General features: G+C 40.4%; 1 protein-coding gene across 4 annotated transcripts in view; it reads left to right on the forward strand.

Moving 5' to 3' along the window:
• drp2 (dystrophin related protein 2) overlaps positions 1-25,522 on the forward strand; it is a 207,222-nt gene extending 181,700 nt beyond the window's left edge. For 2 of the 4 annotated variants that reach the window (XM_056270290.1, XM_056270292.1), the window contains 6 exons: positions 2,606-2,671; positions 6,702-6,842; positions 11,266-11,503; positions 14,839-14,956; positions 15,080-15,213; positions 24,789-25,522. In XM_056270290.1, the coding sequence (XP_056126265.1) occupies positions 2,606-2,671; positions 6,702-6,842; positions 11,266-11,503; positions 14,839-14,956; positions 15,080-15,174 (658 nt within the window). In that variant the 3' untranslated portion in view covers positions 15,175-15,213; positions 24,789-25,522. Of the gene's footprint in view, positions 1-2,605; positions 2,672-6,670; positions 6,843-11,265; positions 11,504-14,838; positions 14,957-15,079; positions 15,214-24,788 lie in introns of those variants that run through there. The other 2 variants (XM_056270291.1, XM_056270293.1) reach the window with 2 other exon arrangements.
• The last annotated feature ends 1,512 nt before the right edge of the window (positions 25,523-27,034 follow it).

Genomic DNA, 27,034 nt, shown 5'->3' on the forward strand with positions numbered 1-27,034 from the left:
CTCCCGGGAGTCCTGGAGAGGGTCCGTCAAGAGGGCATCAGTCTACTTCTGGTTGCCCCGAGGTGGCCGACCCGAGTATGGTTTTCAGACATAATATCACTCCTGATAGCTCCGCCATGGCAGATTCCTCTGAGGAGGGATCTGTTGTCTCAGGCAGAGGGCACAGTCTTCCACCCTCACCCAGAGCTGTGGAAGCTGTGGGTCTGGCCTCTGAGGGGGTTCAGTACCTAAATGCTGGTCTATCAGCTGGAGTAGTTGAAACCATACTTAGCTCTAGGGCTCCATCTACTAGGAGATTATATGGCCTCAAGTGGAATGTGTTTTCACTTGGTGTAGAGAACATGAGTTGGACCCAGTTAACTGCCCGGTGGCTTCAGTTCTGGAGTTTCTTCAAGATCGTTTCTCTGCGGGTCTCTCCCCTTCCACGCTTAAGGTGTACGTGGCTGCCATTGCGGCTTTCCACTCACCTTTAAGTGATGGGCCTCTGGGGAGGCACCAGTTGGTCATTTGTTTTCTCCGTGGTACTTGGAGGATGAGACTGGCAACCAGGTCCAGGGTTCCTGCCTGGGACCTGGCAATAGTTCTGGAAGGGTTGTCCCTGGCCCCCTTCGAACCTCTACAGTCGGCTTCGCCTAAGGACTTAACGCTGAAAATGGTTTTTCTCTTAGCTATTACCTCACTTAAGAGGGTGGGAGATCTCCAAGCCCTGGTACACCAGCTTGCTTGGAGTTTGCCCCTGGCAGAGTAAAGCTTTTTTGCACCCGAGTCCGGGCTACGTGCCTAAAGTATCGAATACGGCTCGGTCTACAGTTCTTCAGGCATTCCATCCTCCACCTAATGTGTCGGCAGAAGAAGAGAAGCTTAATTTGCTCTGCCCCGTCAGAGCTTTGAGCGTGTACCTTGAGAGGTCCTCTTCTTGGAGAAGGTCGGACCAATTATTAGTATGTTTTGGGTCACCTAAGAAGGGGCTCCCGGCATCCAAGCAAACTATTAGTTTTTGGATTGTTCAGGCTATTACTGAGGCTTACAAGGTGCGCAATTTGCCTTCACCTTTAGCCGTGAGGGCTCACTCAACTAGAAGCATGGCTTCTTCTAGGGCCCTTCTTTCGGGAGTTCCTCTACAGGAGATCTGTGAGGCAGCCGGTTGGGCTACTCCACATACTTTTATTAGGTTCCACCTTCCTAGTACGCCTGGCACACACATGCTCAGTCCTTGCTGAGTGCCTAAACAGTTTCACTCCGGGACAGGCCTATTCGGTGCGTGGCCTAGTGGGCACTCGTTCCCCAAAGTGTCGATTCTCGACGCAGTGTAGAGTTCCCTCGAAAGGGAACGTCTCGGGTTATGACTATAACCCTTGTTCCCTGAGAAGGGAACGAGACACTGCGTCGTTCTGCCACGCCCCTTGAGGCCTTGGAGCGTCTTGCTTCATCGCGAGGCTAGTGTGTGTTGTGACAGTGTCACTTTTATACTTCCGGGTATGCCGTCACATGTTACGTCACGACGCAACACCAATCAGGATTGGATTAGTTTCATTCATACTTCAGAGGCGCACGCTTAGGGAGCGTCCCCAAAGTGTCGATTCTCGACGCAGTGTCTCGTTCCCTTCTCAGGGAACAAGGGTTATAGTCATAACCCGAGACGTTTTCTACAAGAAGTATTTCTTGAGCAGTGTATTAGAATGCTGAATTAGAATAAATTACACTTAAATATATTAAAATAGAAAACAGTTATTTTAAATTGTAATAATATTTCATAATATCAAAGTTTTTACTGTATGTTGTGAACAAATACCCTTGGTGAGCGTACAAGACTTAATTTAAAGAACTTCTTACCGACCTTAATCTTTTTATCAGTAGTGTATGTTGTTGAAATGTAATCTTGGAGACAGTTTCGGAGATTTCATTAGTAAATTCAAGTAAATAGGACTTCTGCCTAATTGCCTACATAGAAAATATTTTCAAGATGACCACAGAGTCTTGTCACAAGGACTTGAGCTGGAGTGGACAATAAATCGTACATACTGTATACGTTCAGGCATGGCATGTCTGTGGTATGACATGTAAGCTGTGGTGCTTGTTGGAGATCTTTTTTATATTCTGTTTTTAATGTGCCACTTGTGGCAGGGAATGAAAACTCGCAAGGGGTTTGGGTGAAAATACCCAGGAGTTTCTTGTGACAATTCTTGTGGCAAATGAAGTGAAAGGGGAACAGATTCTCCCCTGGCTTTGTCATGGTGGTAGAGAGCAGAGGGTGAAGCCGGGAGGCACTGCTTTAGCGGTTGCATGATAATTTGCCATCCAGGTTAGTCGTACGCGGTATCTGAAATGTCAGGGTATAGGATCACAGTATGTGAATGTTGGGTTGGAGAAACTGCTCTAAGGTGTCTCTTATGCAGTCGCTGAGATGTCTCGATGAGTCACAGCTGTCGTCGTCTTTTCCTCCGCCTGTGTGCAATTCCATTCCTCTGCCTCGTGTTTGAAGTCACAGTCCTTGGCCCAGCAAACAAATTACAGTGCACAGTGGCTTTGCCTTTGTATGCTTCCCTTTTTGTTGTGACCCATGCTCCATAATGACATTTTCATTTCGCTTGCTTTTTCTTTTCAGGTTGGCAGAAATGGAGAACCAGAACTGTTCCTTTTTCACTGACAGTCTCTCTCCGGATGAAAGTTTGTGAGTACACCACCTCCCACACACATTATAATCTGTCACAGCTGCTAAGTCCTCATGCATGGGCGTGTGGATGTGCGCATGGCCATGCATGCATTCCTTCATGTTTGGTGTAGCTGGGCAGTCACATTAATTAAAAAAGATAATGAAAACGACCCATGGCAATGTGCGCGTTCACCCTCCATCCTATTAAGTCTGTGTGATTAAGGATCACAACAGTAGGGATGAATAGAGCATGCTTGGATGCTGACAGGAGGGAGAGAGAGAGAGAGAGGTTGGGCTATTGAAATGCTACCAAACAAGATGTTAAGAGCTACAGGCTGGCGGACAAGCGAAAGCCACTGAATTATGAGCATATATAGGTGAAATAAGGTAAGCCCTCACAAAATCAAAACTAATAAAAGAGGTCAGACCATCACAGCCCAGAGTCATGCTTTGTGCTGGAAATGGCTGTGTGTGTGCATGAGTGGATTTAAAGGAATAGTTCACCCAAAAATGAACTCGTCCTCATGTCGTTCCTGTGCTTTATGCCTTTCTTTCTTCCATGGAACACAAAAGAATCACGCTTTTCAATACAATTACAATAAGTTATCCAGCTTTAAATGGCATGCAAAAGGTCCATTTAACCGTCATAAAAGTGATCCATGTGTTTCCAAGTCTGAAACTATAAAATTAACTTGTGTGAGGAATTCAAGTTGTCATTCACTGATAATCTTCATCACAACTATTAATTGTGACCAGATCATTGGGTCAGTTTGTTGGACTTGAGAACAAGTACAATCTTGAATCATTTAGACCAGTGGCTCGTGAGCCACACGGGGCTCTTTGACAAAAATCATGTGGCTCGCCAGAATTCCCACCCTTCACCCTACCGAAGTTAAAGGTACAATATGCAGGATTTTTCGCCACCAGGGGTCGCTAACCTCTTACAAGAACAAAGGTGTATATTAATGACGTATATTCCGCATTAAGCGGAATTATGGATCTAGTCGTCAAGCTGATGGATCTTTTATGGATGAGTGAATACATTGATATTTTTAACGCGGATATAAAGGAATAAGGACATTTCATTCTACCGAACTACATGCAAGTGCTGAATTAATACTCACACAGGTCAGTTTATTAGGCGAATTAAACTTGAGGTAACGCAGCGCTGTTTCACTTGCTCTAACAGTTACACTATCACACTGAACGGCATTTGAGTGTGTTGAATGTTGTTAGTTAGGTTGTTTGTTGGCTATATGAGACTAACAGTAAGCTAGATCAACATTAGAATAATATACAGATCATATTCTAACATTTCATCATGTTGAACTAAATAACATTGATTCGTTTTATGTACATTTGCTCACCTGTCTAATAAAGTAACATGCAACACTCGCGTCTCTGTCAAGTCAAAGTTAGTCGCGGACGTGGAGGTCTCGGCATCTCAAAAGATGTTGATCTTCGTTTTAGTCCTCTTTTTGCCTCAAAGTCTGCTTGCCATGGTCCATAATGTTTGAACAAAACAACAACAGCGTGAGCGTCCTTCTAGGCATAACCGGCATAACCCAGTTGTCAACGTCTGTTGCCATGGTTACTATTGCAGTACGAGGTCAAACCTGGCGGAAACCGGGGGTAGCGCGGATATGACGCCATTGACTGGCGACTCCTCACCCCTGCTCACACGCCCCGTTTCCTTGGTTAAAATCGCAATTTTCTCACGATTTACAAATAGTTGGAAACATTTGGGATATTGTAAGTAATCAACTAAACAAAATATATTACATTGGCCTAGTGGTTTTTGGATATTTTACTGCAAAAATCCTGCATATTGTACCTTTAATGAAAAGTCAATCAACGATAATATTTCAAGTTGTTCAGGCCAATTTGCGTATGCAGTGCTGTGTGCAACACCAATCAAAGGCTAACCACTTGTTTTTATGGCTACGCTCAAACGGTTTGGAAATGACAACTGCATTTATTTGGATATCTGATTCTCGAAATGTTCTGTTCACACAGCATCTTACTGTAGCGGCTCAAATAGGCCTATTTTCTGTATGAACAAACAACTAAGTCACGCTTGCCATGAATATCACCTGTAACCAACCATGACAGTGATTTAAAATAAATATCAAAGACGTCCATAAAACCCACCGTCGACATGGCTTGAGTTCATCATTCAAACCTTAATTAACCGACAGCAGCTTTTATACCTGAGTGGAGAGCGAAGCATTTGAGTCAAGCACAGACCACACAATATGCAGCTCCGATGGAAGACAGAGACAGAATCTAAAACTTTCACATGAAAGACACAGCTTATATCTCTCTCTGTAGAGAGTGGTGCTTTCGCATTGTATGATGCGACATAACTAGTTGTCCAGTCCGGTTCACACAGTGGGGGTTTGCAGAGAATCTGGTTATGAGCCCCGAAAACTTACAAGTGTGAGTTCACAATCTGTCACTCCTCTAATTAACTAAACTGTGTGTGAATGCAACCATAGGAGTCAAATACAGGACTACCAAAAATAATCTATTGCTGAGTGAACATAGTTCATTGCCATAGTAACCTCTGGTGGTCAGATACAAACAACTGCCTGTCTAGTTTGTGGAGATTGCGAAAAGAGAGATTTCAGAGGAGCATAAAAACGTCAAAGTGACTGGACACACACACACACACACACACATTACATTGTTTGTTGCCTTTTTTCTATACATTTTTTTTTGACTTTGGACCTAAATAAAGTTATTGTTATCTAAATAATGTTATTGATTTTTTGTTTTTTATATTAATAATAGTAAAATAGTAGTTTTTGGATTGGCTCTTTTGGAAAAAAATGCATTAACGAAAAATGAAAAAATGGCTATTTTTATAAAAATAAAATAAAATAAAAGTTCCCGACCCCTGATTTAGACCATTTCGTGAACTGGATCAACTTATTCAGTGAAGAGAACAACAACTATAAAGAACAATTCACAGTCAAACTCTAGAGCCAAGATAATTAGCTATTGCTATTGCATTACTTAAAAGACTTGGAATAAACGGTAGCACACAATGAGATTGTATAAATAATTAAAACTACACATATTATGTATTAAATATTTATCTATATAAATACATATTTTATTTTATAAAGTTATCATGAAGTCTTTACAATTTAAAAATAAACAGAATAAGTTACTAAAAAGGAACTGACCATTTTTATTTTGGTTTTTGTGTGAAAAAGCTTGAAATCTCATCCCACATTTCACAGAAAAGAGCATAATATAAACAGTCATCAGAATTTCACCATTTGCATTCCACGGAAGAAAAAAAAGAGAAAGATAATGTTTAGGAGCGATAAGAGTAAGTAAATATTCACTTCGTGTTTTTAGGAAAATTGTTCATTTAAAAGGCAGAAGTGTATTCAGTGTAATTCTGTGAAAGTGCAATAGTGATTCATTTATTTAATCTATTTGATAGGGCATATGTGCCATTTCAGTGGCTTTTACCAAATCTCTCTCGTCCAGCGCTCTATAAATGGTCTTTGTGATGATGGTCGATGTATTTGCACCTGTGTAATTACAGCAGACTGCATGAAAACAGTTTTTTTTATTATTTTTATTATTGATGTGCCAAATGTGAGAGCCATGATTATTTGCCTGCTTCCTGTGTGTAGTGGTAATTCTTTTTCACTCATCCTGTGTGCCTGTATATTGGCTGTGCCTCTTTAGCTTTTTGTATGTGATGCCATGGATAGTGCTTGGATTACCAAGAGTGTGCGTGTTTGTGTGATTACCGATTGTTCAGCATCTACGCTGCTATTTGTTCTTTGGATGATGGTGTGCATTGCTCTGTTTTTCTACACTCTAAATACGCCATCCGCAGTTTATGTAGAATATGCGTACTACATGTGTTCTGTATTGATATGCCTCTGCTGCATTGTGTGCATTTGGCTTATGTACCTGCTGCTTTGTGTGCACTCTTGGCACTGCGTGTGTGTTTGTGTGTCTGCTGCTGCGTGGCACCGCTAATGTGTTCAGTGTGCGCTGTCTCCTATGTGGGGGGACTCAGGGATGAAGATCAGTACCTCCTACGTCACTCCAGCCCTGCCCTCGAGGAGGACTCCCCCCACAGCCACCTGCTGGCCCACCTGGACTGCCAGGACAGAGAAGAGCTGCAGCGCACCCTCCACCGCCTGGAGAACGAGAACAGGTGAGGGCTCAGCCAGGAGCACATTCACATTTTCACACTTGACGCTGAAATGGGCAAATTATGCAGCACTAATTGGAATTCCAGAAATAACAAAAATGTTTCGTTTTTTGAAGAAAATGTGAATGGCATTTAACCATGCAAAACATGGAAGAAATTATGCTAGATTCTTTTTTGTGTTTGTTAGTTCAATGTAAGCGTGTTCTGTTTTTGCTTGTTTTATGATCCACCAGACAACAAAACTATATCACATATAGAAACTATATCTTATAAATATAATATGAAATTAAAAAAATATGTAGCCTAATTGTTATAAAAATAAAATAAAAATAAACACGTAAAATTTATAAAAAAAACAAAAACAAATTATATATAACATTAATCTATTAAAATATATAGGTAATATATAATTATGAATAATAATTATATATAATAATAAAATTCTAAATATTTTATGCACTTAATCTATACTTTACTGAAAGGGTTTGTTCACCAAAAAATTACAATTTTGTCATCATTTACTCGCCCTCATGTTGTTCCAAACCTTAAAGACTTTTATTCATCTTTGTCTAAGACCACTTTGACCTTCAAAAAGTTCATAAACTGATCGTAAAACTAATCCATATGAAAAAGCGGTTTAGTCCAAAATTTCTGAAGAGACTTGATCGCTTTAAATGATGAACATATTAAATTTAGACTGTTATTCCCTTATAAACATTGATCAGTGAACAGTGACTTGCTTGACGCATGAGAACAAACTCGTTGGTTCTTGTGGAAGCTCAAACGTGCTGCGTAACACATGGTAATAAATCTCATTGGTTCTCACATGTCAAGTGAACATGCTTGAGCTTCCGTTTACCAGATCTGATGTATGCGTTGATGAATGTTCTTCAACAATGAATTGATTAAATCCATATTAATCAATAATGAAAATAATTGACAACAAATTAGTTTTTTGATTAATTGCATCTGCACGCTGCGCGCAGTCAGTCACGTCACTTTATCATAGTGATGTCACAGTCTGAGCTGCTGTGGGAAAACTGTATAATCCATGCTGCCCAAAACATGAGAATGCGTTGTATGAGGCACTTCCAAACAAATGCATCAGCATAATGTTTAATGTGGCTCGCCGTCAAATGCTCTGACAGATGCGTGTGCTGTTTTATGCATTCGAGACGTGTTTCCTCAGTGCATAACTTACATTTCATGGTTGTATCCTTGTCTGTTCATGTTATGAATTCACTTAATTTGCATGCGTGCGCATACACATCAAACAAACAGAGCACATTAACTCTGAGTAAACTACACATTTTGCTAAAATATTTCATGTTGGAAGTTAAATGTAGGTTAAAGTTCTACAACAAAAGTAATTTTATTTTTATGACAGCAGTACCTGTAAAGGGACTTTTTGTAATGGAGTATGTAACAATGTTGCTTTGTTTAGAAGAGTGAATGTGTGTTCCTCCTATCTTATACCAGTTTGCATTTTTTTTACTGTAATGTTTTTATATTAACCAAAACAATTTGTAGAGAAACAAAACTATGGTGGTCTATTTATTCATATCGATATGAAGTTTTAACTGAGGGTTATCCTCCTGACCTTTATAATTATAAATAATGAGGGGTAAAATGATTTCTCTTTGTATTTGTGACTCTTGGTTTCTGTCTGTAATTGACTGCACTTCCTGTTGGCCCATTAAAGGTATTGTAGGTAGGAATTTTATAAAAAACTTTTTTCCAAATTTGTTTAAACTTTCTGTATATATCAATGCATAATTAAAATGTAAGTACTCTGATAAAAGGAGTATAAAAATCGAGTGACTCTAGACCGTTTAACCCTCACTAAACACAGCTCATTATTTCCATCCGGGACGAAACAAAGGATTGGCTTAGGCGACTGTCTCTCTCTCGTAACCATGGCAACCACCCTTTTGCCACACAGGACCTGCCCACTTGCGCGTACCCGTTTGATTTGAGGAATTCTAGAGGCACGGAACCTAGGAATAGCAAAACAATGGCAGAGAAAGACCAATCAAAATTCACATATGCAGTTCGCCAAGGCAAACCAGGCAAAAAAAGGAAGACAGTAACGCTACTAGAAAAGGTAATGAACAAAAAGTCTTTGGATAAACAATGAAATAAAACGCGTGTCAATATCGGCGTGGCTTTCCAGCAATGGCGAGAACTGAGAGACCTCAAGGGGCTGAAAAGTGACGCCTTGTGACGACCTCCTCTGCTTCGCCCTCGACCCCGGATCTGTCCTCGAGCTGATGATGTGATGCGGTACTTGTCTCTGGAGTGTAGTCCTCATCAGAGTCAACAATGCTTTCATCATGGAAACTATTACATGCAGAACACCATTTATGTTATGAATGTTACACGAAATTCATCTTCATCACAGTGTAAATGATGGCAATGGAAAAACGTGTATCATGCAACCTGTTTTTAGCTTTGCCTTATAGATAACTAGTAGCGAATCAATAAATATATATTTTAAACTTTACCAATATCAATATGCTAGCTTGATAGTGAGTACTAAAATACATCTTATTTGTTTATCTTCATAATGATAAAGTTATATTTTTTTATTACATGTGATTCTGACATGATGTCACTACATGCACTGCGCTCCTTCCTCTCCGCTCGTCTCAGGTAAATAATGCGTCTTCAGCTCAGCGGTCGGAGTCGCGCGTTCATGTGTTTTTGGGGCGTGGCTTTGGAAGGAGCCCAGAAGGGTGGAGTGAATGGAAATAATGAGCTGTCTTTAAAACAGTTGTGAGAGGTCTACAGACACTCGATTTTTATACTTTCTTTTTCAGAGTACTTACATTTTAATTATTCATTGATATATACAGAAAGTTTAAACAAATTTGGAAAAAAGTTTTTTTTATAAAATTCCTACCTACAATACCTTTAAATCTCTTTAGAGGATTAAGATAGAGCTAATAGTTTTTAAATTGGTTGAGATAAAACGTGTTGCTGGGAAAATGGGGACATTATTACTATTATGATGGCTACTCTAGGTCAAACATCTTTTGACCCACATCCAATGAAAGAGGTGTGATCTTTAGACCTTAAAACAAAGGTTCAAACATCTACAGAAACACAAAAAGTCTATAAGGTCTACTACCATTTTGTTTCATCCCAGAGGCTACTGTTACAGCTGTGAGTCATTTATGAGTTTTTCTTCTGCGTAAATCCTGACCTTTAAGTCATGCTCTCGTGGGGTCTTGCTTTGTTATATGTGAGTAATAGGTCAATAAAACAAGATTAATTGTTAGTGTCTGCAGGGAATCTGCAACCTTAAACTCCTGGATAAATCAGGGCTTCCCGCTGTCATTATCAGGACAGAAAGAGCTGAGTGATTTTTTTGTCATTCAGTTCAATTTCATTTAAGGGGGTTATAATAATAATAATAAAAAAACGTATACAGACCCAAAACCCAATACAGACAATGCAATATAATAACATAAAACAAATTAACAAAATACTTATTTTGCATGCTATGTACAGTATACATACTACACTATCATTCAAAAGTTTAGGGTTGGTTTAAGATTTCTTATGCTCACCAAGGCTGCATTTATTTGATGAAAAATTCAGTACAAACTGTAATATTGTGAAATATTACAGTTTACAGTTTTTTAATTGAATGCATTTTAAAATGGAATTTGATCCTGTGATGGCAAAGCTGATTTTTCAGCAGCCCTTATTATTTTCTGATTTACATTAACATTATTTTAGCAGATTTTGTGCTCAGGAAACATTTCTTATTATTATCAATGTTGAAAACAGTTGTGCTGCTTAATATTTTTGCGGAAACCGGGATATAAATTTCTTTTCTTCAGAATTCTTTGACGAATATAATGCATTTATTGGAAATAGAAATTATTACATTATAAATGTCTTCACTGTATTTTTTATCAATTTAGTACATCCTTGCTGAATAAAACTAAAAACGCACTGATCCCAAACTTTTGAAAGGTGATGTTTATACTGCAGAAATAGTGACTAATATTCTTAACAGTTTTCATCAGGATTTCATCATTTTCTTGCTCTCTTATAATTTTACATATAGAGAAATAACAAAAGAATCTACGTTTCTATATAAAATATGCCACAATACAGAAAATTATATATAATAAATTAAAACAAATTAATAAAATAATTATTACATAAAATGTAGTTATTAAAAATATATATATATAATTAAGCATTTAAAACATATTTTATATAAATATGTATATAAAATATAAACTTTTTGTAAAAAATTATGTAAAAAGTTTTAAGACAAAATGAAGTAAATTTATTTGATTAGATCACATTAGTTTATAATATCAGCTTTTGTCTCGACGTAGCGGGTATGATAATCTAAATGATCAAGAAGGCAATAGTAATGATGATGATGCTGTTGTCTCTCCCACAGGGTGCTGCAGGGTGAGTATCGGCGGCTGAAGTGGAAGCACGAAGAGGCTGCAGCATCACCTCAGCTGCTGGAGTCGGGTCCTGGTTCACCGGCTGATCAGCAAGACGAGGAGCTCCTAGCTGAGGCTCGAGTCCTCCGACAGCACAAGACCCGCCTGGAGACGCGCATGCAGATTCTGGAGGACCACAACAAGCAACTGGAGTCCCAGCTGCACAGACTCAGAGAACTACTGCTGCAGGTCAGTTAACAGATGCTGATATACCTTGAAAATGAGGAGTATGCCCACAGCGAGTACCAACATGTGAGCCAGAATAGATTATTGTGATGGAAACAATGAAAGAATGGTGTGTAGGGAGTTGAATGGATATGTTACCGCTGCACAGGCGGGTAAATCGGGGCCTTCTGTGCCGAAGACTTTAATGTTAAATGTTAATGGGTTTGAAGGAATGTTTTGAGCTTTAAAAACAGCCACCATGAGAGAAATAAAGTTGGGCTAACAAAATATACTGATAAAGGGGGGCAGAGGGGAGGAAGTAGATGTATTTAAAGCTTTCGGCAAAAAGAGTAGGAAGACAGTTGAGAGGATAGACTATATTATAGGCTGCCTTGATGTACCACATGTAGAAGGGTAAAGATATGCCTACTAATGCAGGTTGGTAAGGACAAGGAGACAGGGAACTGAAGAGAATTTTCTCAAGTGAAAGGAGAAGAGATGTGGAGACAGAAAAAATGTACCCATTACCAAGGCCTGAAAAGAGGTGGAGGACGAGCGAGTGCAGGGAAGACGCACTAACTTCTGGTAAATTGCTTCTGGTAAATTGCAAAGATGGGAAGGAAGAGGTAGAGAGAGATTATATATGGGGCAGAACACTATTGATGGAGATGGAATCATAGGGATGGAGTGGGTGGAGGTAAGTCATTTCTCGAGCTGACGAACATTGAGCTTAAGAAACGAGATGGACAGAATAGAGTGGGCAGAAAGAGGATCCTTTTCTTTAGTGAAAGAAAGACAGAAAGCAGGCCGAGGAAGAAAAGAAAAGCTCAGGCAAGGCTGAGTGAATAGAATAAGAGGTGGTAAAAAAGAGAGGTAGTGCTGTAGAGATATGATTGGCAGGCTGAATGGTGAGAGAGAGTGGAGGAAAAACACTGAGGCTGTTGCTATAGGTGAAAAGGAATTAGACGGAAATAGAGGGAAGAGAAAACCTACAAAAACGAGTGAGTGATGTGTCATGGGGAAGCAATAATGTGCTGGGATTATGGAGTTCGATCAGCACCCATTGAAATCCGCTGGGAAATTTACAGTCTTACCTCTGTGGACATCTCTGTAGAACAATAAGAGTTTAACTCAGAATAAATTTGAGGTACTATTCATGCAAAAACAGCCTCAGTTCAACTCACCTGCCTGTGAAATGTGTGTGGGGGGGGGGGGGGGGGTGGGAGGCGAGCCATACCTGAGTTTCTTATCAGTTTGTTTTCATCCCTCAAGAAAATACACAGCCTTTGTAACATATGGAAAATGAGCCAAATCCCTGGTCGATAAATGCCAAAGTTTGGAGTTTTGGCAGCATTTGAAAACTGGCAACTGTTTTTCTCATCAAATTTTCTCATCTGATCCAACAACACTGTCTTCTGTCTAGAGCATGACTAGGCTAGCATACTGCATAGTATATACTACATATTAGCCGCGTTTCCACTGCCGGGCCAGGGCCGAGCCGTGCTAGTGCGTGCCAGGGCCAATCGCGTTTTCACTGTCACTTCCGGGGCTTGATCTGGGCTTACTCGGGGCCAACGGCCAGGATTTCTGGCCCGTCGAATACCCTGGGCCAAAGCGGGCCAGCTCGGGCTAGAGGCGTGCTCAAGGTAAAAGGCGGAGTTTATCAGTGTTATGGAACGTTATGATCTGAAGCAAGATGCACATTTCACTTTTTTATATCGCGCAAAATAATCGCTGCTCGAAATGGAGAATCGCCTGTACTGGTCGTCGAAGATACCAAAGCTCTTCTGAGCATTTGGGCAGAAGAAAGGTTACAACGTCAATTTTACGGCGTGTGAAGAAACGAGGACGTTTTAAAATACATCGATGCTGAACTTTCTAAGCTAAGCATTCAGCGAGTTCAGGAAAAAATTTAAAAAAAGTTGCGGGCACAGTATTGTACAAGGCGATTAAAACGCACAATGAACAAAGTGGAGCTCAGAGAAGGGATTTTCCATGGATCGACTTGATGGACGGTGTGCTGCGTCCCTCTGTTAGTGGCGACTCGCGAGACAGTCGGGACACTATTGCAGCCACGGTCGGTGAGTTAATATACATGCTATCTTCCTAACTTAAAAAATAAATAAATTCATAAAACCCGCTGAAATGGGTTGGGTTGTATCTGACGTTTGATCCGGAAGGCGTGTTAGGGGCGGGGTTTAGGGTAGCGCTGCGGGGCTACTGGCCCGGCAGTGGAAACGCAATCCCGATGCTTGAGGCCCGAGGCCACCGGCTCGGCTCGGCTCGGCTCGCTGTTAGCCCTGGCCCGGCCCTAGCCCGGCAGTGGAAACGCGGCTATTGTCTACTATCCATGTGAAGTATTGTACAATAAGCAATGACAAATGTTTCTGATGTTAATGCGGCATGTTTAATTCCATGCATTATACAGTATGTGTACAGAAAATGTGCATGCTATGTGCAGGTTTGTAGGATTTCTTTTGCTCACCGGATTTCTTCATGCTCGTCAGTGTGTGTGCACCAGATTTTCAGTGAACGCGCCCGTCTCATCAGCATCCATCAGCACCATGGAGTATTTGGAGATATGCTGTCCTGGCTAATCTACCGATAGATTGCAATTGCTAACGTCATTTATACTCTAAATGAGCTTACTTGATTTTCCGCCATCACTCTTCGTTACTGCGCGAATTTCAGGCGTGTGCATGTGATTGTAACGTGCGCGAGGGGTGGCGTGTGCCCGATCTATGATTGACAGTCAGATGATCTCACACCCCCCTGCGCTGATTGGACATGATGAACCGGGAGCTGTGGATTTTTGCAAAACAAATAACACGCTCCAGGTGGAGTTAGAAACTCGCTTTTTTTTTATAAAACCACTTTATTTATGTTGTTCTGTCAGATTATAGTGTCGATTTCACTGAATATGATCAAAATAATGTTGCCGACGGCAGCTTTAAAGTCATATTATAAAATACTATTACAATCTAAAAGAAATGCATTTTAAAACTGTGATGGCATTTATTATATGCTGATTTACATTTACATTCATTTAGAAGATTTTGTGCTCAAAAACATTTCTTATTATTATCAATGTTGAAAACAGTTGTGCTGCTTAATATTTTTGCAGAAAACATGATACATTTTTTTAGGATTCTTTAAAGAGTATAATTCTTTATAAGAGTATTTGTAAATAATATTATACATGTCTTTACGGTCATTTCAATTTGGGGCATTATTGCTGAATAAAAACGAAATTGTACTGATCCCAAACATTTGAACGGTAGTGTTTATACTGCTGAAATAGTAATAGTAATATTCTTAACTGTTTTCTTGTTCTCTTTTCATTTGATCATGTCTCCCAGCCCAAAGACGACTCTGAGGCCAATGGTTCGGCTCCTTCCTCTCTTTCCTCCCCCGTGTCAGGAGGAGGCCACCAGGGGGAGCCTCCCAGCAGAGAGACCACAGACACAGAACCTGCAGGTGAGACCTAGAACAACCTCGCATATCAGTGCCATCATCCACAGACTTATTTGAATTGAATAAGGCTGATTATTTTATGCTTCGGTTGAGTTCATTTTAATTGTAGCATTTAATGTTGTGTAGGTGAGGATTTTGATCATGAGCAAGACACTGTACTGCAGCTGCAACAGGTTATCGAACAGCTGAGGAACGTCTTCCCATCTGAGCCTGGTCCATGAAGAACCTGAAGCAAAACTCAGAGGCCTAACATTGTGCAGGTTTGCTTATTTCTGAATTAAATGAGCTTTAAATCAGTATTTCGCCTTGTGTCATTTCAAACCTGTATGCTTTTCTTTCTTCCATGAAACACAAAAGAAGTTTATCAGAATCTGTAAGTGGATGGTGATTTATAATACAAAAAAGCACCATAAACGTCTTTTGTAAATGTGGGCTGTATGATTGCTGCACTGTATTCCGAATCTTCTGAAGCCTTACGATATGATTTGTGCGGAAGCTAGACCAAAAAAGCTAGACCGTGTATTCTCTTTCAATACACTTGAGAACTAATGATGTTGGACCTAATTTAGTTCTAATCTTGTGCGTTTAAATGCACTCAAAACAAATTTGAGCACTAAAGCAGGAAGATATTTAGCAGAACAACTTCCAGTTTGTTTTTGAGAGTCTTCAGAAGACGTCTGTGCTCCATGAAAAGGAAAGTCATACAGGTTTATTTTTGGCTGAGTTATTCTTTTAAAAATGTGTTATTTTAGTATACAATGCAGATGCAGTTCTTAAAGGTATAGTTCACTTTGAAATTAATTTTTGGTATATTTTAGCTTACCTCAAGGGCATCCAAGATGTAGGTGTCTTTGTTTCCGCAGTAGTTTCAGTTTTGATATTTTTAGGTCAAACCGTTCTTGTCTGTCAGTCATATAATGCAGGTCGATGGTCACCACCTCAAAGAGCATGCACAGAGAAGTCCAAATTAAACATGATTTAATGACTCGTAAATGTAAGGACACATTGATGGCCTAAGACACGAAACGAGCAGTTTGTGTGAGAAAACGAACAGTATTTATATCGTTTTTACCTCTTGTAACCACAGCCACGTCCAAGTGATCTGAGGGTGCGGGCGCTTCGGTCTGCGCAAGCGCCGGAAAGTGCCGGAAGTGATCTCTCGCGCGTGTACGTCACTCATTGTTTTATGAAGATATTTTTGGTGCAAAACTACTGAATGCCTGTGACAGTGAAATTTGTAGTTGTAGAGAATAGCCACACATGTGTATCAGTAAATTTGAAGTCACAGAGATAAATGTTTTAAGAGTTGCAAACTTGTAGACTTTTTTTTATCTTCCACAAACACAACACAACAGTTACACATTCTCAAATTCTTCATTGCAGGTGCTCAAATCCTATTCTACAAATCACAAATTAAGAAACTCGTACGCTCACATTTTTGCTACAGTTGCTGCAGTGAATATGGTGCAAAAGGCATTTACACACCTGCATAAAAAAATGTGAAGTTTTGCTCATCTGCAAATCAGTATGTGAATTCATCCAATGAGAGTTGCACACTTGTAGAATATTTTCTCACAAATGTCTTGTATATTTTTCTAGCACAAACACTGTAAGTAGCTACATAACTACAGCTGCTTGAATCTGCTGCGACGAATCTCAAACACGGTTTTTCGCTTTCAAGTGACAAGTTTCGCGCGCTCTCCCTTTTGCACCAAGTGCACTGTGAAATGTGGTGCAAAAGTGAGTTGTGCATCTGTAGAGGCAGTGGGCGGAGCCTACATTAATATTCATGAGTTTCCCGGGCATGCGCACAGAACTGCTCATTCTAGTTCACGCTCCTCGTTTCTCAGCAGGTTTAATGGATTATTTCAAAAAAGGTAAATATAGTTTCAGTGCGAACTTAAAATACAATTGTGTATCGTTTCGTTAAGTTCATTATGTTTTTATTAATTCGTCACTGACTGAAAGATTGGCATTCACTTCGTGTAGGCCTATATAGCCTAAAGTACAGCAAACTTGAACTCGTTGTATAAATTGCACCTTGCTAAGCTTTAACTGTGGCTTTTACTAATTGTTATCATTTTTTGATTGCAATAAATTAAATAAACCCTCATAAATGTATCTGTGGGCTAACACTTTTTAAATATATATATATATATATATATATATATATAAGTACAGACTACTCCTGGAATGTCTAGACGGCAGCAGAAAATTGAAGGGTTAATTAGAGAAAGGAGACAGCTGAGGAAGCAATGGAAAAGAGCAGAACAAAGTCAGAAGGAGGGACTCAATCTCTTACAAAGGGCCATAAAAGATAAGCTGGCAACATTACGCAGAGCTGAGCGTCTACGGAAACGCTACAAAAAGAAGGAACGTGCGAGGGCTAATTTCTGTAAAGACCCATTCAAATTCGTAAAGAAGTTATTCACCAGGGAGAAGAATGGCACTTTAAAAGCATCTAGGGTGGAGCTAGAGAGATATTTGGAGGAAACGCATACAGATGCAAAAAGGCATGAGCCTATGTCAATTCCATCAGACATACCACCTATCAACCCACCAGAATACCAAATGGAGGTCTGTGCACCTAAGTGGAAAGAGGTAGAGCAGGCTGTGAGAAAGACAAGGGCTTCATCATCTCCAGGGCCTAATGGAGTTCCGTACAGAGTGTACAAGAGTGCTTCAGGAGTTCTGCGAATTCTGTGGAAATTGATAAAAGTGGCATGGGAAAAACAGGTTGTACCTAGAGCATGGCGCAGAGCAGGTGGAGTCTTTATACCTAAAGAAAAAGATGCTACAAGCATCAGTCAGTTTCGTCCTATTTCACTATTAAACGTTGAAGGTAAGATTTTCTTCAGCATTATTGCCCAGAGATTGTCCACCTACCTATTAAAGAATGGCTTCATTGACACCTCAGTTCAAAAAGCGGGCATTCCAGGGTTCTCAGGATGCTTAGAACACATCAATGTTATCTGGCAACGAATTCAGTCAGCTAAAAAGGAGATGAAGGAGCTCCATGTGACATTCCTGGATTTGGCTAATGCATATGGTTCAGTGCCACATGAGCTTCTTTGGGCAGCATTTGATTTTTTCAGAGTACCAATGTCAATAACAAATTTAGTGAAATCCAATTTTGGAGATTTGCAATTTAGTTTCTCAACTCCAAAATTCAGCACCGGATGGCAATGCTTAGAGGTTGGAATAATGGCAGGATGCACCATTTCTCCACTGGCTTTTACCATGGCAATGGAAGTAATCATTAGGGCATCAAGATGGGTAGTAGGAGGAGAGCGCTTGGCTTCTGGGATGCGACTACCACCAATCAGAGCATACATGGATGACATGACAACCATGACTACAACAGTAGCCTGCACTAATTGGTTATTGGGGAAGTTAACAGATAATATTGAATGGGCACGAATGCAATTTAAGCCCTCTAAATCAAGGAGCATCTCGATAGTTAAAGGAAAGGTAGTAGATAAAACATTCTTCATTAATGGTGAGGCAATACCAACAGTTTCTGAGAAGCCAGTGAAGAGTCTTGGGAGATGGTACGATGGGGATCTAAAGGACACAGTTTGAGTGGGAGAAGTTAGACGACAAGCAGTGGAAGGGTTGAAGAGCATAAACAGCTGTGCTCTACCAGGCAAACTAAAACTCTGGTGCTTTCAGTTTGGTCTACTGCCGAGGTTGCTGTGGCCACTGACTGTGTACGAGGTTTCATTGACAACAGTGGATAAGCTGGAAGCGTACATCAGGAATACATCAGGACATACATCAGGAAATGGTTGGGAGTTCCACGCTGCCTCAGCAGAGTGGGACTTTATAGTAAAGGAATATTGCAGCTGCCAGTCTCTGCTTTAACCGAGGAGTTTAAGTGTGCCAAGGTCAGACTGGAAATGACCTTAGTAGAGTCACGCGACAAATGTGTAAGGGAGGCAGCCCCTGTGTTAAAAACTGGTAGAAAGTGGTCAGCAAAGAAATCTGTAGTAGAGGCAAAGGCTGACCTTCAAATTGGGGATATCGTGGGACAGGTACAGCATGGAAGAGGGGGTTTTGGGCTCAGTTTAGCTCCTCCTAAATGGCACAAGGCAGGCCCAGCTCAAAGGAGGAAGCTGGTAGTCAACGAGGTGCGAAAGCAGGAGGAGAGGATGAGGTGTATAAAGGCCATTTCCCAGGCCAAGCAGGGAGAGTGGATGAGATGGGAGAGTGTGGAACAACGCAAAATGTGCTGGCAAGACCTTTGGTCAATGGAAGAGAGTAGGATCAGTTTCCTTATTAGGTCAACATATGATGTTCTCCCATCACCGCAGAACCTAAACCTCTGGGTAGGAGAGGATCCCTCTTGTCCTTTGTGTTCATCACCTGCCACATTTAGGCACATTTTGACAGGATGTAAGGTGGCTCTTAGCCAAGGTCGGTTTACTTGGCGCCATGACCAAGTATTGCGATGTTTGGCTTTAGCATTGGAAGGCAAGCGCAACATGACCAATAAGTTGCCGCCTGTTCTATCAAAACATTACACGCAGAAGACAATATTCCTCCGCCCAGGCGAGCAACCACCAAGAAAAGGTGCTAACACCAATTCTCGCCCAGGACAACTGGAAGCTGCTAGGGACTGGAAGATGCTGGCTGATCTTGATCAACGGCTTATTTTTCCACCTGAGATTGCCACCACTAACCTACGACCAGATATTGTTTTGTGGTCTGGATCAGCACGCATTGTTCAACTGATAGAGTTAACAGTGCCATGGGAGGATGCGGTAGATGAGGCATATGAGAGGAAGAAACTGCGGTATGCTCATCTGGCCGCTGAAGCAGAACAGCGAGGATGGAGAGTCCAGGTTTATCCAGTCGAAGTGGGTTGTCGAGGTTTTGTGGCACACTCTACAACCCGGTTCCTCAGAGACGTCGGATTCAGTGGCCAAGAGTTGCGTCGCACAGTAAAGAACTTATCTGAAGCAGCAGAAAGGAGCAGCAACTGGCTGTGGTTGAGACGGAAAGATTCTAGCTGGCTGTGTACAGGCCGCTACACTACGGTTTCGTAGAATTCTTGAAAACTTGAAGAGTCTGTTGGTTTATTTGTATAGGTTGTATAGTATTTACAGTCATTACGTTCCTGTGTATATTGCGTGAATGATGGGTGGTTGGGCAGATATTGTGTTTTTGCGGTATAGGTGGTATGCCATACGGAACCGTTGCCACTGAAACTGCATATTAACGCACCAGTGGGGCTCAACAGCCTTAGTCAAACGGGTTGGCGCGTATGGTTGGGTTGCGGAGAGATTGTGAGATTGTGGTTAGGTCTCAGCAGCAGGAGGGATGTAGAGGTCAGTAAGCCGGGCTGAGTTGAGTGGGGGACGGAGGGGGGTGACTCTGGGACGCCAGAGTCACTGTCGAGCCCTCTTGAGGTGTCGTGGGCTAATCGACGAAACACTGAGGACGGAAGGTGCCCACTTGAAGACCCTAGAGATGTCCCCTACTTGGCTCAATCCAGACGGTTGTCGTGCTGGTCCACTAGGGAGACCACACTGTAGTTGCAGCCGTCGTGTGTGCTGATGCGCCAAGTACACTGCAGTCGTTAACGCCGGACAGAAGGGGAGTCACACCACCATTTGGAAAGAAGCGTAAATGGGTGAAGCATAGGTTACTGTAAAGATACGTCTTAGTGTTGCTTATCTTGGCAAAAGCCGAGCACAAATCAGCATGAAGTTTTAACATCTACTCTCGTGTAATGGAAATCATTATATATATATATATATATATATTATAGGCTATATACTTCGCAGTAGTGAACGCACCAGAGAGAAATGCACATTTCATAAGGATTACATAAGCAGAGAGCAGTCTGTAGTCTGTTTTCTTTCGTTTTGAATTGTTCTGTTTAAAAGTAGACATGTCTGTGAGGCAAGTAGGTTACCTTATACGCCGAGTTTCGGTTCATTTATGAGACAAGCTCCAGTTCACGCGCCGGCGCCTCCGCTTCGTGATTATCTATCGTCTGCTATATTTACTTCTTATTTATTAAAACGAAATTCAATTTAAAGAAAGGGGTTGTGCTTTCTGTTTGATGTCTCTGTGAAAGTTTTAAAGCTTTCAGAGTGGTCACGTCCGTAACGGAGAACTGTCACGTCCGAAACATTGTTTTTCCGCGTAAATGCGAACACTAAAAATCATAAATGCAATTCAGCCCGCCAAAGTGGCTTGTAGGAGTGACTGCGTCACGCCACTGCTGAAATCCACCTGCATATGGCGGGTTGGCGGGTGTTAATGTCAATCACTGTTCAAAAGTTTGGTATTAAGGTTCTAAGGCAAGGTACCTCTAAGGTACAAAGACTACATTTATCTAAAACAGTAATATTGTGAAATATTTTTATCAACTGTAAAAAAATAATAATAATATTGTGATGGCAGAGCTCATTTTACTCTAGATTTCAGTGTCACAGAAATCATTCTAATACTGAATATGCTGCGCAAGAATCATTTCTGATTATTATCACAGTTGAAAATGGTTGTGCTGCTTAATGGAGTGTGGAAATTGACCTTGCCTGCTATAAAAGTATAACATTTCTTAAATCATAGTGATTCCAAACTTTTGTCATGCAAATCTTAATTGATGAAAATGCCAGAATGTCATGTTTTAACATCGATCCAACAAAGTTTAAAGGTTTCATTTTTCAAGAGTTCAAGTACGAAGTAGATCATGCATTTGTATCAATGATCATCATTGTGTATCATCCAGGCACCCAGAGCAACATAAGGTCAAAGAAAGAACATGACAAAGAGAAACATCAGTGTAGGGTGCAAAATGTTTATTTGGACACTGATATGGTTGTGGAGTTATTTCCCAGAGATTATTGCCAGATATGACACAGTTGTAAAGCTTCATAAAGTAAGGTATCAGAAGAGCTTAGCAATAAATAAATTGAATGGTAATGGTTCATGTATTTAGGAATATTCTATATCTGCTCTTCTGTTGGAAATAAGTGTTGCTTGTAATCATTCAGGTGTTCTGGAATGTTTGGTTTTTATGGTAAAAGTGGAACCTTAAACCTTGTAATATTTTTTTGTAAATGTATATTTTGTTTGTAATTTTTTTTTTTTTTTTTTTTATTAAAGTGACATTCAACAAATGATAAACGACAGTTTAAAACATTGCAATGTACAGAGGAAAAGCACAACGAAATGAACGAGTTGAAGTTTGCTGTGCTTTATATAGGCCTACACGAAGTGAATGCCATCAATCATTTAGTCATTAATGAATGCACAAAACGTGCAAACTAATAAAAACATTATGAACTTTATGAAATGATACACAATTGTATTTTAGGTTCGCACTGAAACTATATTTACCTTTCTTGAAATAATCCATTAAACCTGCTGAGAAACGAGGAGCGTGAACTAGAATGAGCAGTTCTGTGCGCATGCCCGGGAAACTCATGAATATTAATGTAGGCTCCGCCCACTGCCTCTACAGATGCACAACTCACTTTTGCACCACATTTCACTGTGCACTTGGTGCAAAAGGGAGAGCGCGCGAAACTTGTCACTTGAAAGCGAAAAACCGTGTTTGAGATTCGTCGCAGCAGATTCAAGCAGCTGTAGTTATGTAGCTACTTACAGTGTTTGTGCTAGAAAAATATACAAGACATTTGTGAGAAAATATTCTACAAGTGTGCAACTCTCATTGGATGAATTCACATACTGATTTGCAGATGAGCAAAACTTCTCGGTGACTTCACATTTTTTTATGCAGGTGTGTAAATGCCTTTTGCACCATAAGCCCCTTTCACACAGCTCTTTGAACCCGGCAAATTGCCGGCAAATTGCCAGAGTGCCTTCTGTGTGAACGCAAACACGACCCGGGATTGATGCCGGGATCGATGCCGGGTTGGGGACCTAGTAACATTGCCGTGTTCAGACCCGGAACGCGCGCTGTGTGAACAAAAGCCAGAACCAATGCCGTATAAGGGGTGTGTCGTATTGATGATTCACGAGCCTTTGCAATGACGTAGTTATCGTGCGACTCAGTTACTCTAGAAGAAAGTTTGTGTTCGTCAACGATACAAGAAAGAACGAAAAAATGTCTGCAAACTGGACTGAAGTAGAGACCCGTCACAACCAACGTCACGCGTCTTTCCGGAACATACACGGGTTGTGTGTGAACGCGCTCTCTGATTCCGGCAAATCACTGGCAGTGTGAATGAAGCAAAATCAAACGAACCCGGGTCAAATACCGGGTCACTTTATCCGTGTATTTTCCGGAATCTCTGTGTGAAAGGGGCTATATAGAGGGAATGCATTAACGTCACTTTCCCGCCAGAACACGCCCCCCTCAGCCGGACTGAGTGGCAAAAGAGCTGCTGCGTGGCTGGAGTTAATAGGGGAAACTGCGAAAACGCGAGTAAAACAAACTATTATCAGTTTAAACTAAAAGTTGGACTCGATATAGTGTTCTCTTACAACTTATCAAAGATCCAGTGATCCATGAATATTGACATGCAGCCAGGAATCGTGTTTCCTGACGTTTATATGTGCCTGATTTCGACGCATGGGAAATAAATTAAGAAAATTTGCCTGTAAACGTTTTATATAAATACAATATAGATAGGTCTAAATCCGAGTGATCACTTATATTAATGTTATACTGTATATCATCATATCGTCCAGCCCTAAAACTTGTATAGTTTTTTGTCAGTGTTTATTTAAAAACATCCAATTATGCATAGTCTGTTCTGTAGCTTTTTGCAGTCTGTAAAAATATACAGTACCTCAGATTTCTGGTCAAATCTAGTTGTGCAGTCAATCGCAAAGCTCTTTCACGTTTTAGATGTGTTTTGTGTGTTTTTCACGGCATTCACGCTGAAAACAAATGCTGCCGCTCAGTCTTTTTGCCACTTGTGGGCGTGACCGCATTCACTCCAGCCGACGGTGACGTCATGCGCATACCCTCTATTCACTGCAGCAAAAATGTGAGCGTACGAGTTTCTTAATTTGTGATTTGTAGAATAGGATTTGAGCACCTGCAATGAAGAATTTGAGAATGTGTAACTGTTGTGTTGTGTTTGTGGAAGATAAAAAAAGTCTACAAGTTTGCAACTCTTAAAACATTTATCTCTGTGACTTCAAATTTACTGATACACATGTGTGGCTATTCTCTACAACTACAAATTTCACTGTCACAGGCATTCAGTAGTTTTGCACCAAAAATATCTCCATATTGTTTACACAGAGATTTCGGAAGTGTTACCTTTCACCGTGAAGATCTAAACATATTTAGATATACAGGAAATCGCAATGGAAGACGATTTCGATATATCAACAGACAACGTTCAATTTTTTTCACAACCGTGCGAGAGATCGCTTTCCGGCGCTTGTGCAGACCGAAGCGCCCGCACCCTCAGATCACTTGGACGTGGCTGTGGTTACAAGAGGTAAAAACGATATAAATACTGTTCGTTTTCTCACACAAACCGCTCGTTTCGTGTCTTAGGCCATCAATGTGTCCTTACATTTACGAGTCATTAAATCATGTTTAATTTGGACTTCTCTGTGCATGCTCTTTGAGGTGGTGACCATAGACCTGCATTATATGACTGACAGACAAGAACGGTTTGACCTAAAAATATCAAAATTGAAACTACTGCGGAAACAAAGACACCTACATCTTGGATGCCCTTGAGGTAAGCTAAAACATACCAAAAATTCATTTCAAAGTGAACTATCCCTTTAAGACTACCTTCTACCCAGTGTGTTAAAGAGAAATACATTTGAAAACATTTTTGCATTCTATTGATCTGTCTGGATGATGTATCACTCTCCTTACATTTTTCAGGTGCCGTTTTGCTCATCTTATCGTGGGCAGGGTTTTGGGAATGCGGGGCTGGCGAATCCAAGGACAGACGAGGGGACTGTGAGAAGGGACCGGAAGAGTTTCAGGACAACCTTCTCAGCATGCAACCATTTGCCAATCCCAAAGAGCTGTGGGATTATCTGAGTGCTAACTAAACAAACTAATGTTTACATGGTGCCAAAGGCCTGCACTGATCCGGACACTGTGCTAACCCGTGTAGTAATGCAACTTGTGTGGCTTCAATACAGCACAAGAACCACAAACAAGACTTACACCAGGCAGAAAGTGTCTCTCCTTAGGTATCCCTTCTCATTTTAAAATGGTTTTCGGACTCACTCATGCACATAAACACATACCATTAAATCATGCTTGGAAATGCGTGGCCCTTGTTCTGTGAAGCAGAAAAGAACAGATTCCCCTGAACTGTCGGGACACACGGCAAGCTTATTTACACTGTAAGGATGACACGTCTTCGGTTGAGGCCATCATTTATTTAAGATGCCAAAGTGCCCAATGAGCATTGCGCTCCTGCCCTGACATTCTTTTCCATTTCCCCCCTGCTCTTTTTCTCTTTCATTTAACACAGTTTCCTTAAAAGTGCAAATCACTCTTAAATGCATACATGGTATACAGAGACATGAACTGCAACAACCATTTTCTATCTTGATTAGTATTTTTGCCTTGTTTTCATTACAGATATATAAACATCTTAAAAAAAAAATACACTACTGTTCAAAAGTTTGAGGTGAGGTTTTTTTTAAGGAAATCAGACTTTTATTCACCAAGGATGCATTAAAATTGATTAAAAGTAACAGCAAAAACAATTTCAAATAAATGCTTTTCTTTTGAACTTTCTATTTCTAATCCTGAAAAATGCATCACAGCGTCCAGAAAAAAGCAGCACAACTGTTTACAACATCGATAATAAGAAATGGTTCTTGAGCACCAAATCAACATATTTGAATAATTTCTGAAGGATCATGTGACACTGAAGACTGGAGTAATGTTGAAAATTCAGCTTTACCAACACAGGAATAAATAATATTTTTTTAATATATTAAAATAGAAAACAGTTACTCTCGATTGCAATAATATTTCACAAAATTACTGTTTTTAAATATATAAATAAAAGCCTTGATGAGCATGTTCCTTTCAAAACTGCAATTTCCTCAAATATTATGAAAAAGAGAATATAGTTCAGTTATTCTAATTCGATTGTGAAAACATTTAAATTGATCTATTATTTAAAAGACAATGCCTATTTTGTTTGTTTTATTCTCTGAAAAAACACGTCTCATCTTAAAATTGCTTCTCAGGTAAATGCTAGCCTACTTGGTTTTTAATGTTGTTTAAGTATTTCTACAAGAAAACAAGACAAAATCCTGATTAAGAAATTGATTTTTTGCAGTGCAGCCACTCATACAGAAAGGCTCTATTGCACAGATGAGCGGATTTCTTGGCTGTTGGTTTTCCGGTCACAAGGGAAAGGTCTCTCAGGAGATTTGTACTGTTGTTTTGTTGTCAGAGCGCTTGCCGTTAAATTACAGCTGTCCAGCATGGCATGAACAAGAAAGTAGAGACCCGAGGAGACGATTCGACGTATGTTCGCCCTGACCTTTTCTCTTTGGCTTGGGACGCTCTTTTACACCCAAGTCACAGCCGATTCATTTTAAAACGAGCGCGGCTCTTATTATTATGCCTTAAGTCTTCAAAGACTTTTTTTTTCATTAAAGAATACCAGCCTTACATCTCTATGTCTTATTGTTGTCCTCCTGATGGAAGTATTTTGTTTACCAAACGCTGTTCTCCAGATCTCAGCATTTCCACAATCTGAGGAGGGAAATGAAAGTGTGTGGAAGGATTATTTTACATTATGCCGAGGGAGGAGGATGGCAAATGGATCATGCTCTTTGTAAACCGAGAAAAAAGGCCGCTTCTTCTTTTTTTTTTTTTTTGTCGAGTGATTTACTGTGGGGTGTCAGATTTATATGAGCTGAGAAGATGCTGGGGGTGTACTGAGTAGAAAAGAGAAATAGATAGCGAGCAAGAGAGCGGGAACAGATAACGTTACGTTGTGAAAGAAAGACTGCAAATGGGAAAGAGAAAAGTGTGTGAATATTCACTGTGATGGGTTGTGACACCGCAGCCCCTGCAAACAGGACTGAGATTATTGCAGCTGAGAGAACAAGAGATTTTCTCCATTTATTTTGGCTAACACGTTGGAAGTA

This window comes from Rhinichthys klamathensis, unplaced genomic scaffold, assembly GCF_029890125.1.
Source record: "Rhinichthys klamathensis goyatoka isolate OS25496 unplaced genomic scaffold, OSU_Roscu_1.1 h1tg000301l_1, whole genome shotgun sequence".
In the NCBI taxonomy this organism is placed as follows: domain Eukaryota; kingdom Metazoa; phylum Chordata; class Actinopteri; order Cypriniformes; family Leuciscidae; genus Rhinichthys; species Rhinichthys klamathensis.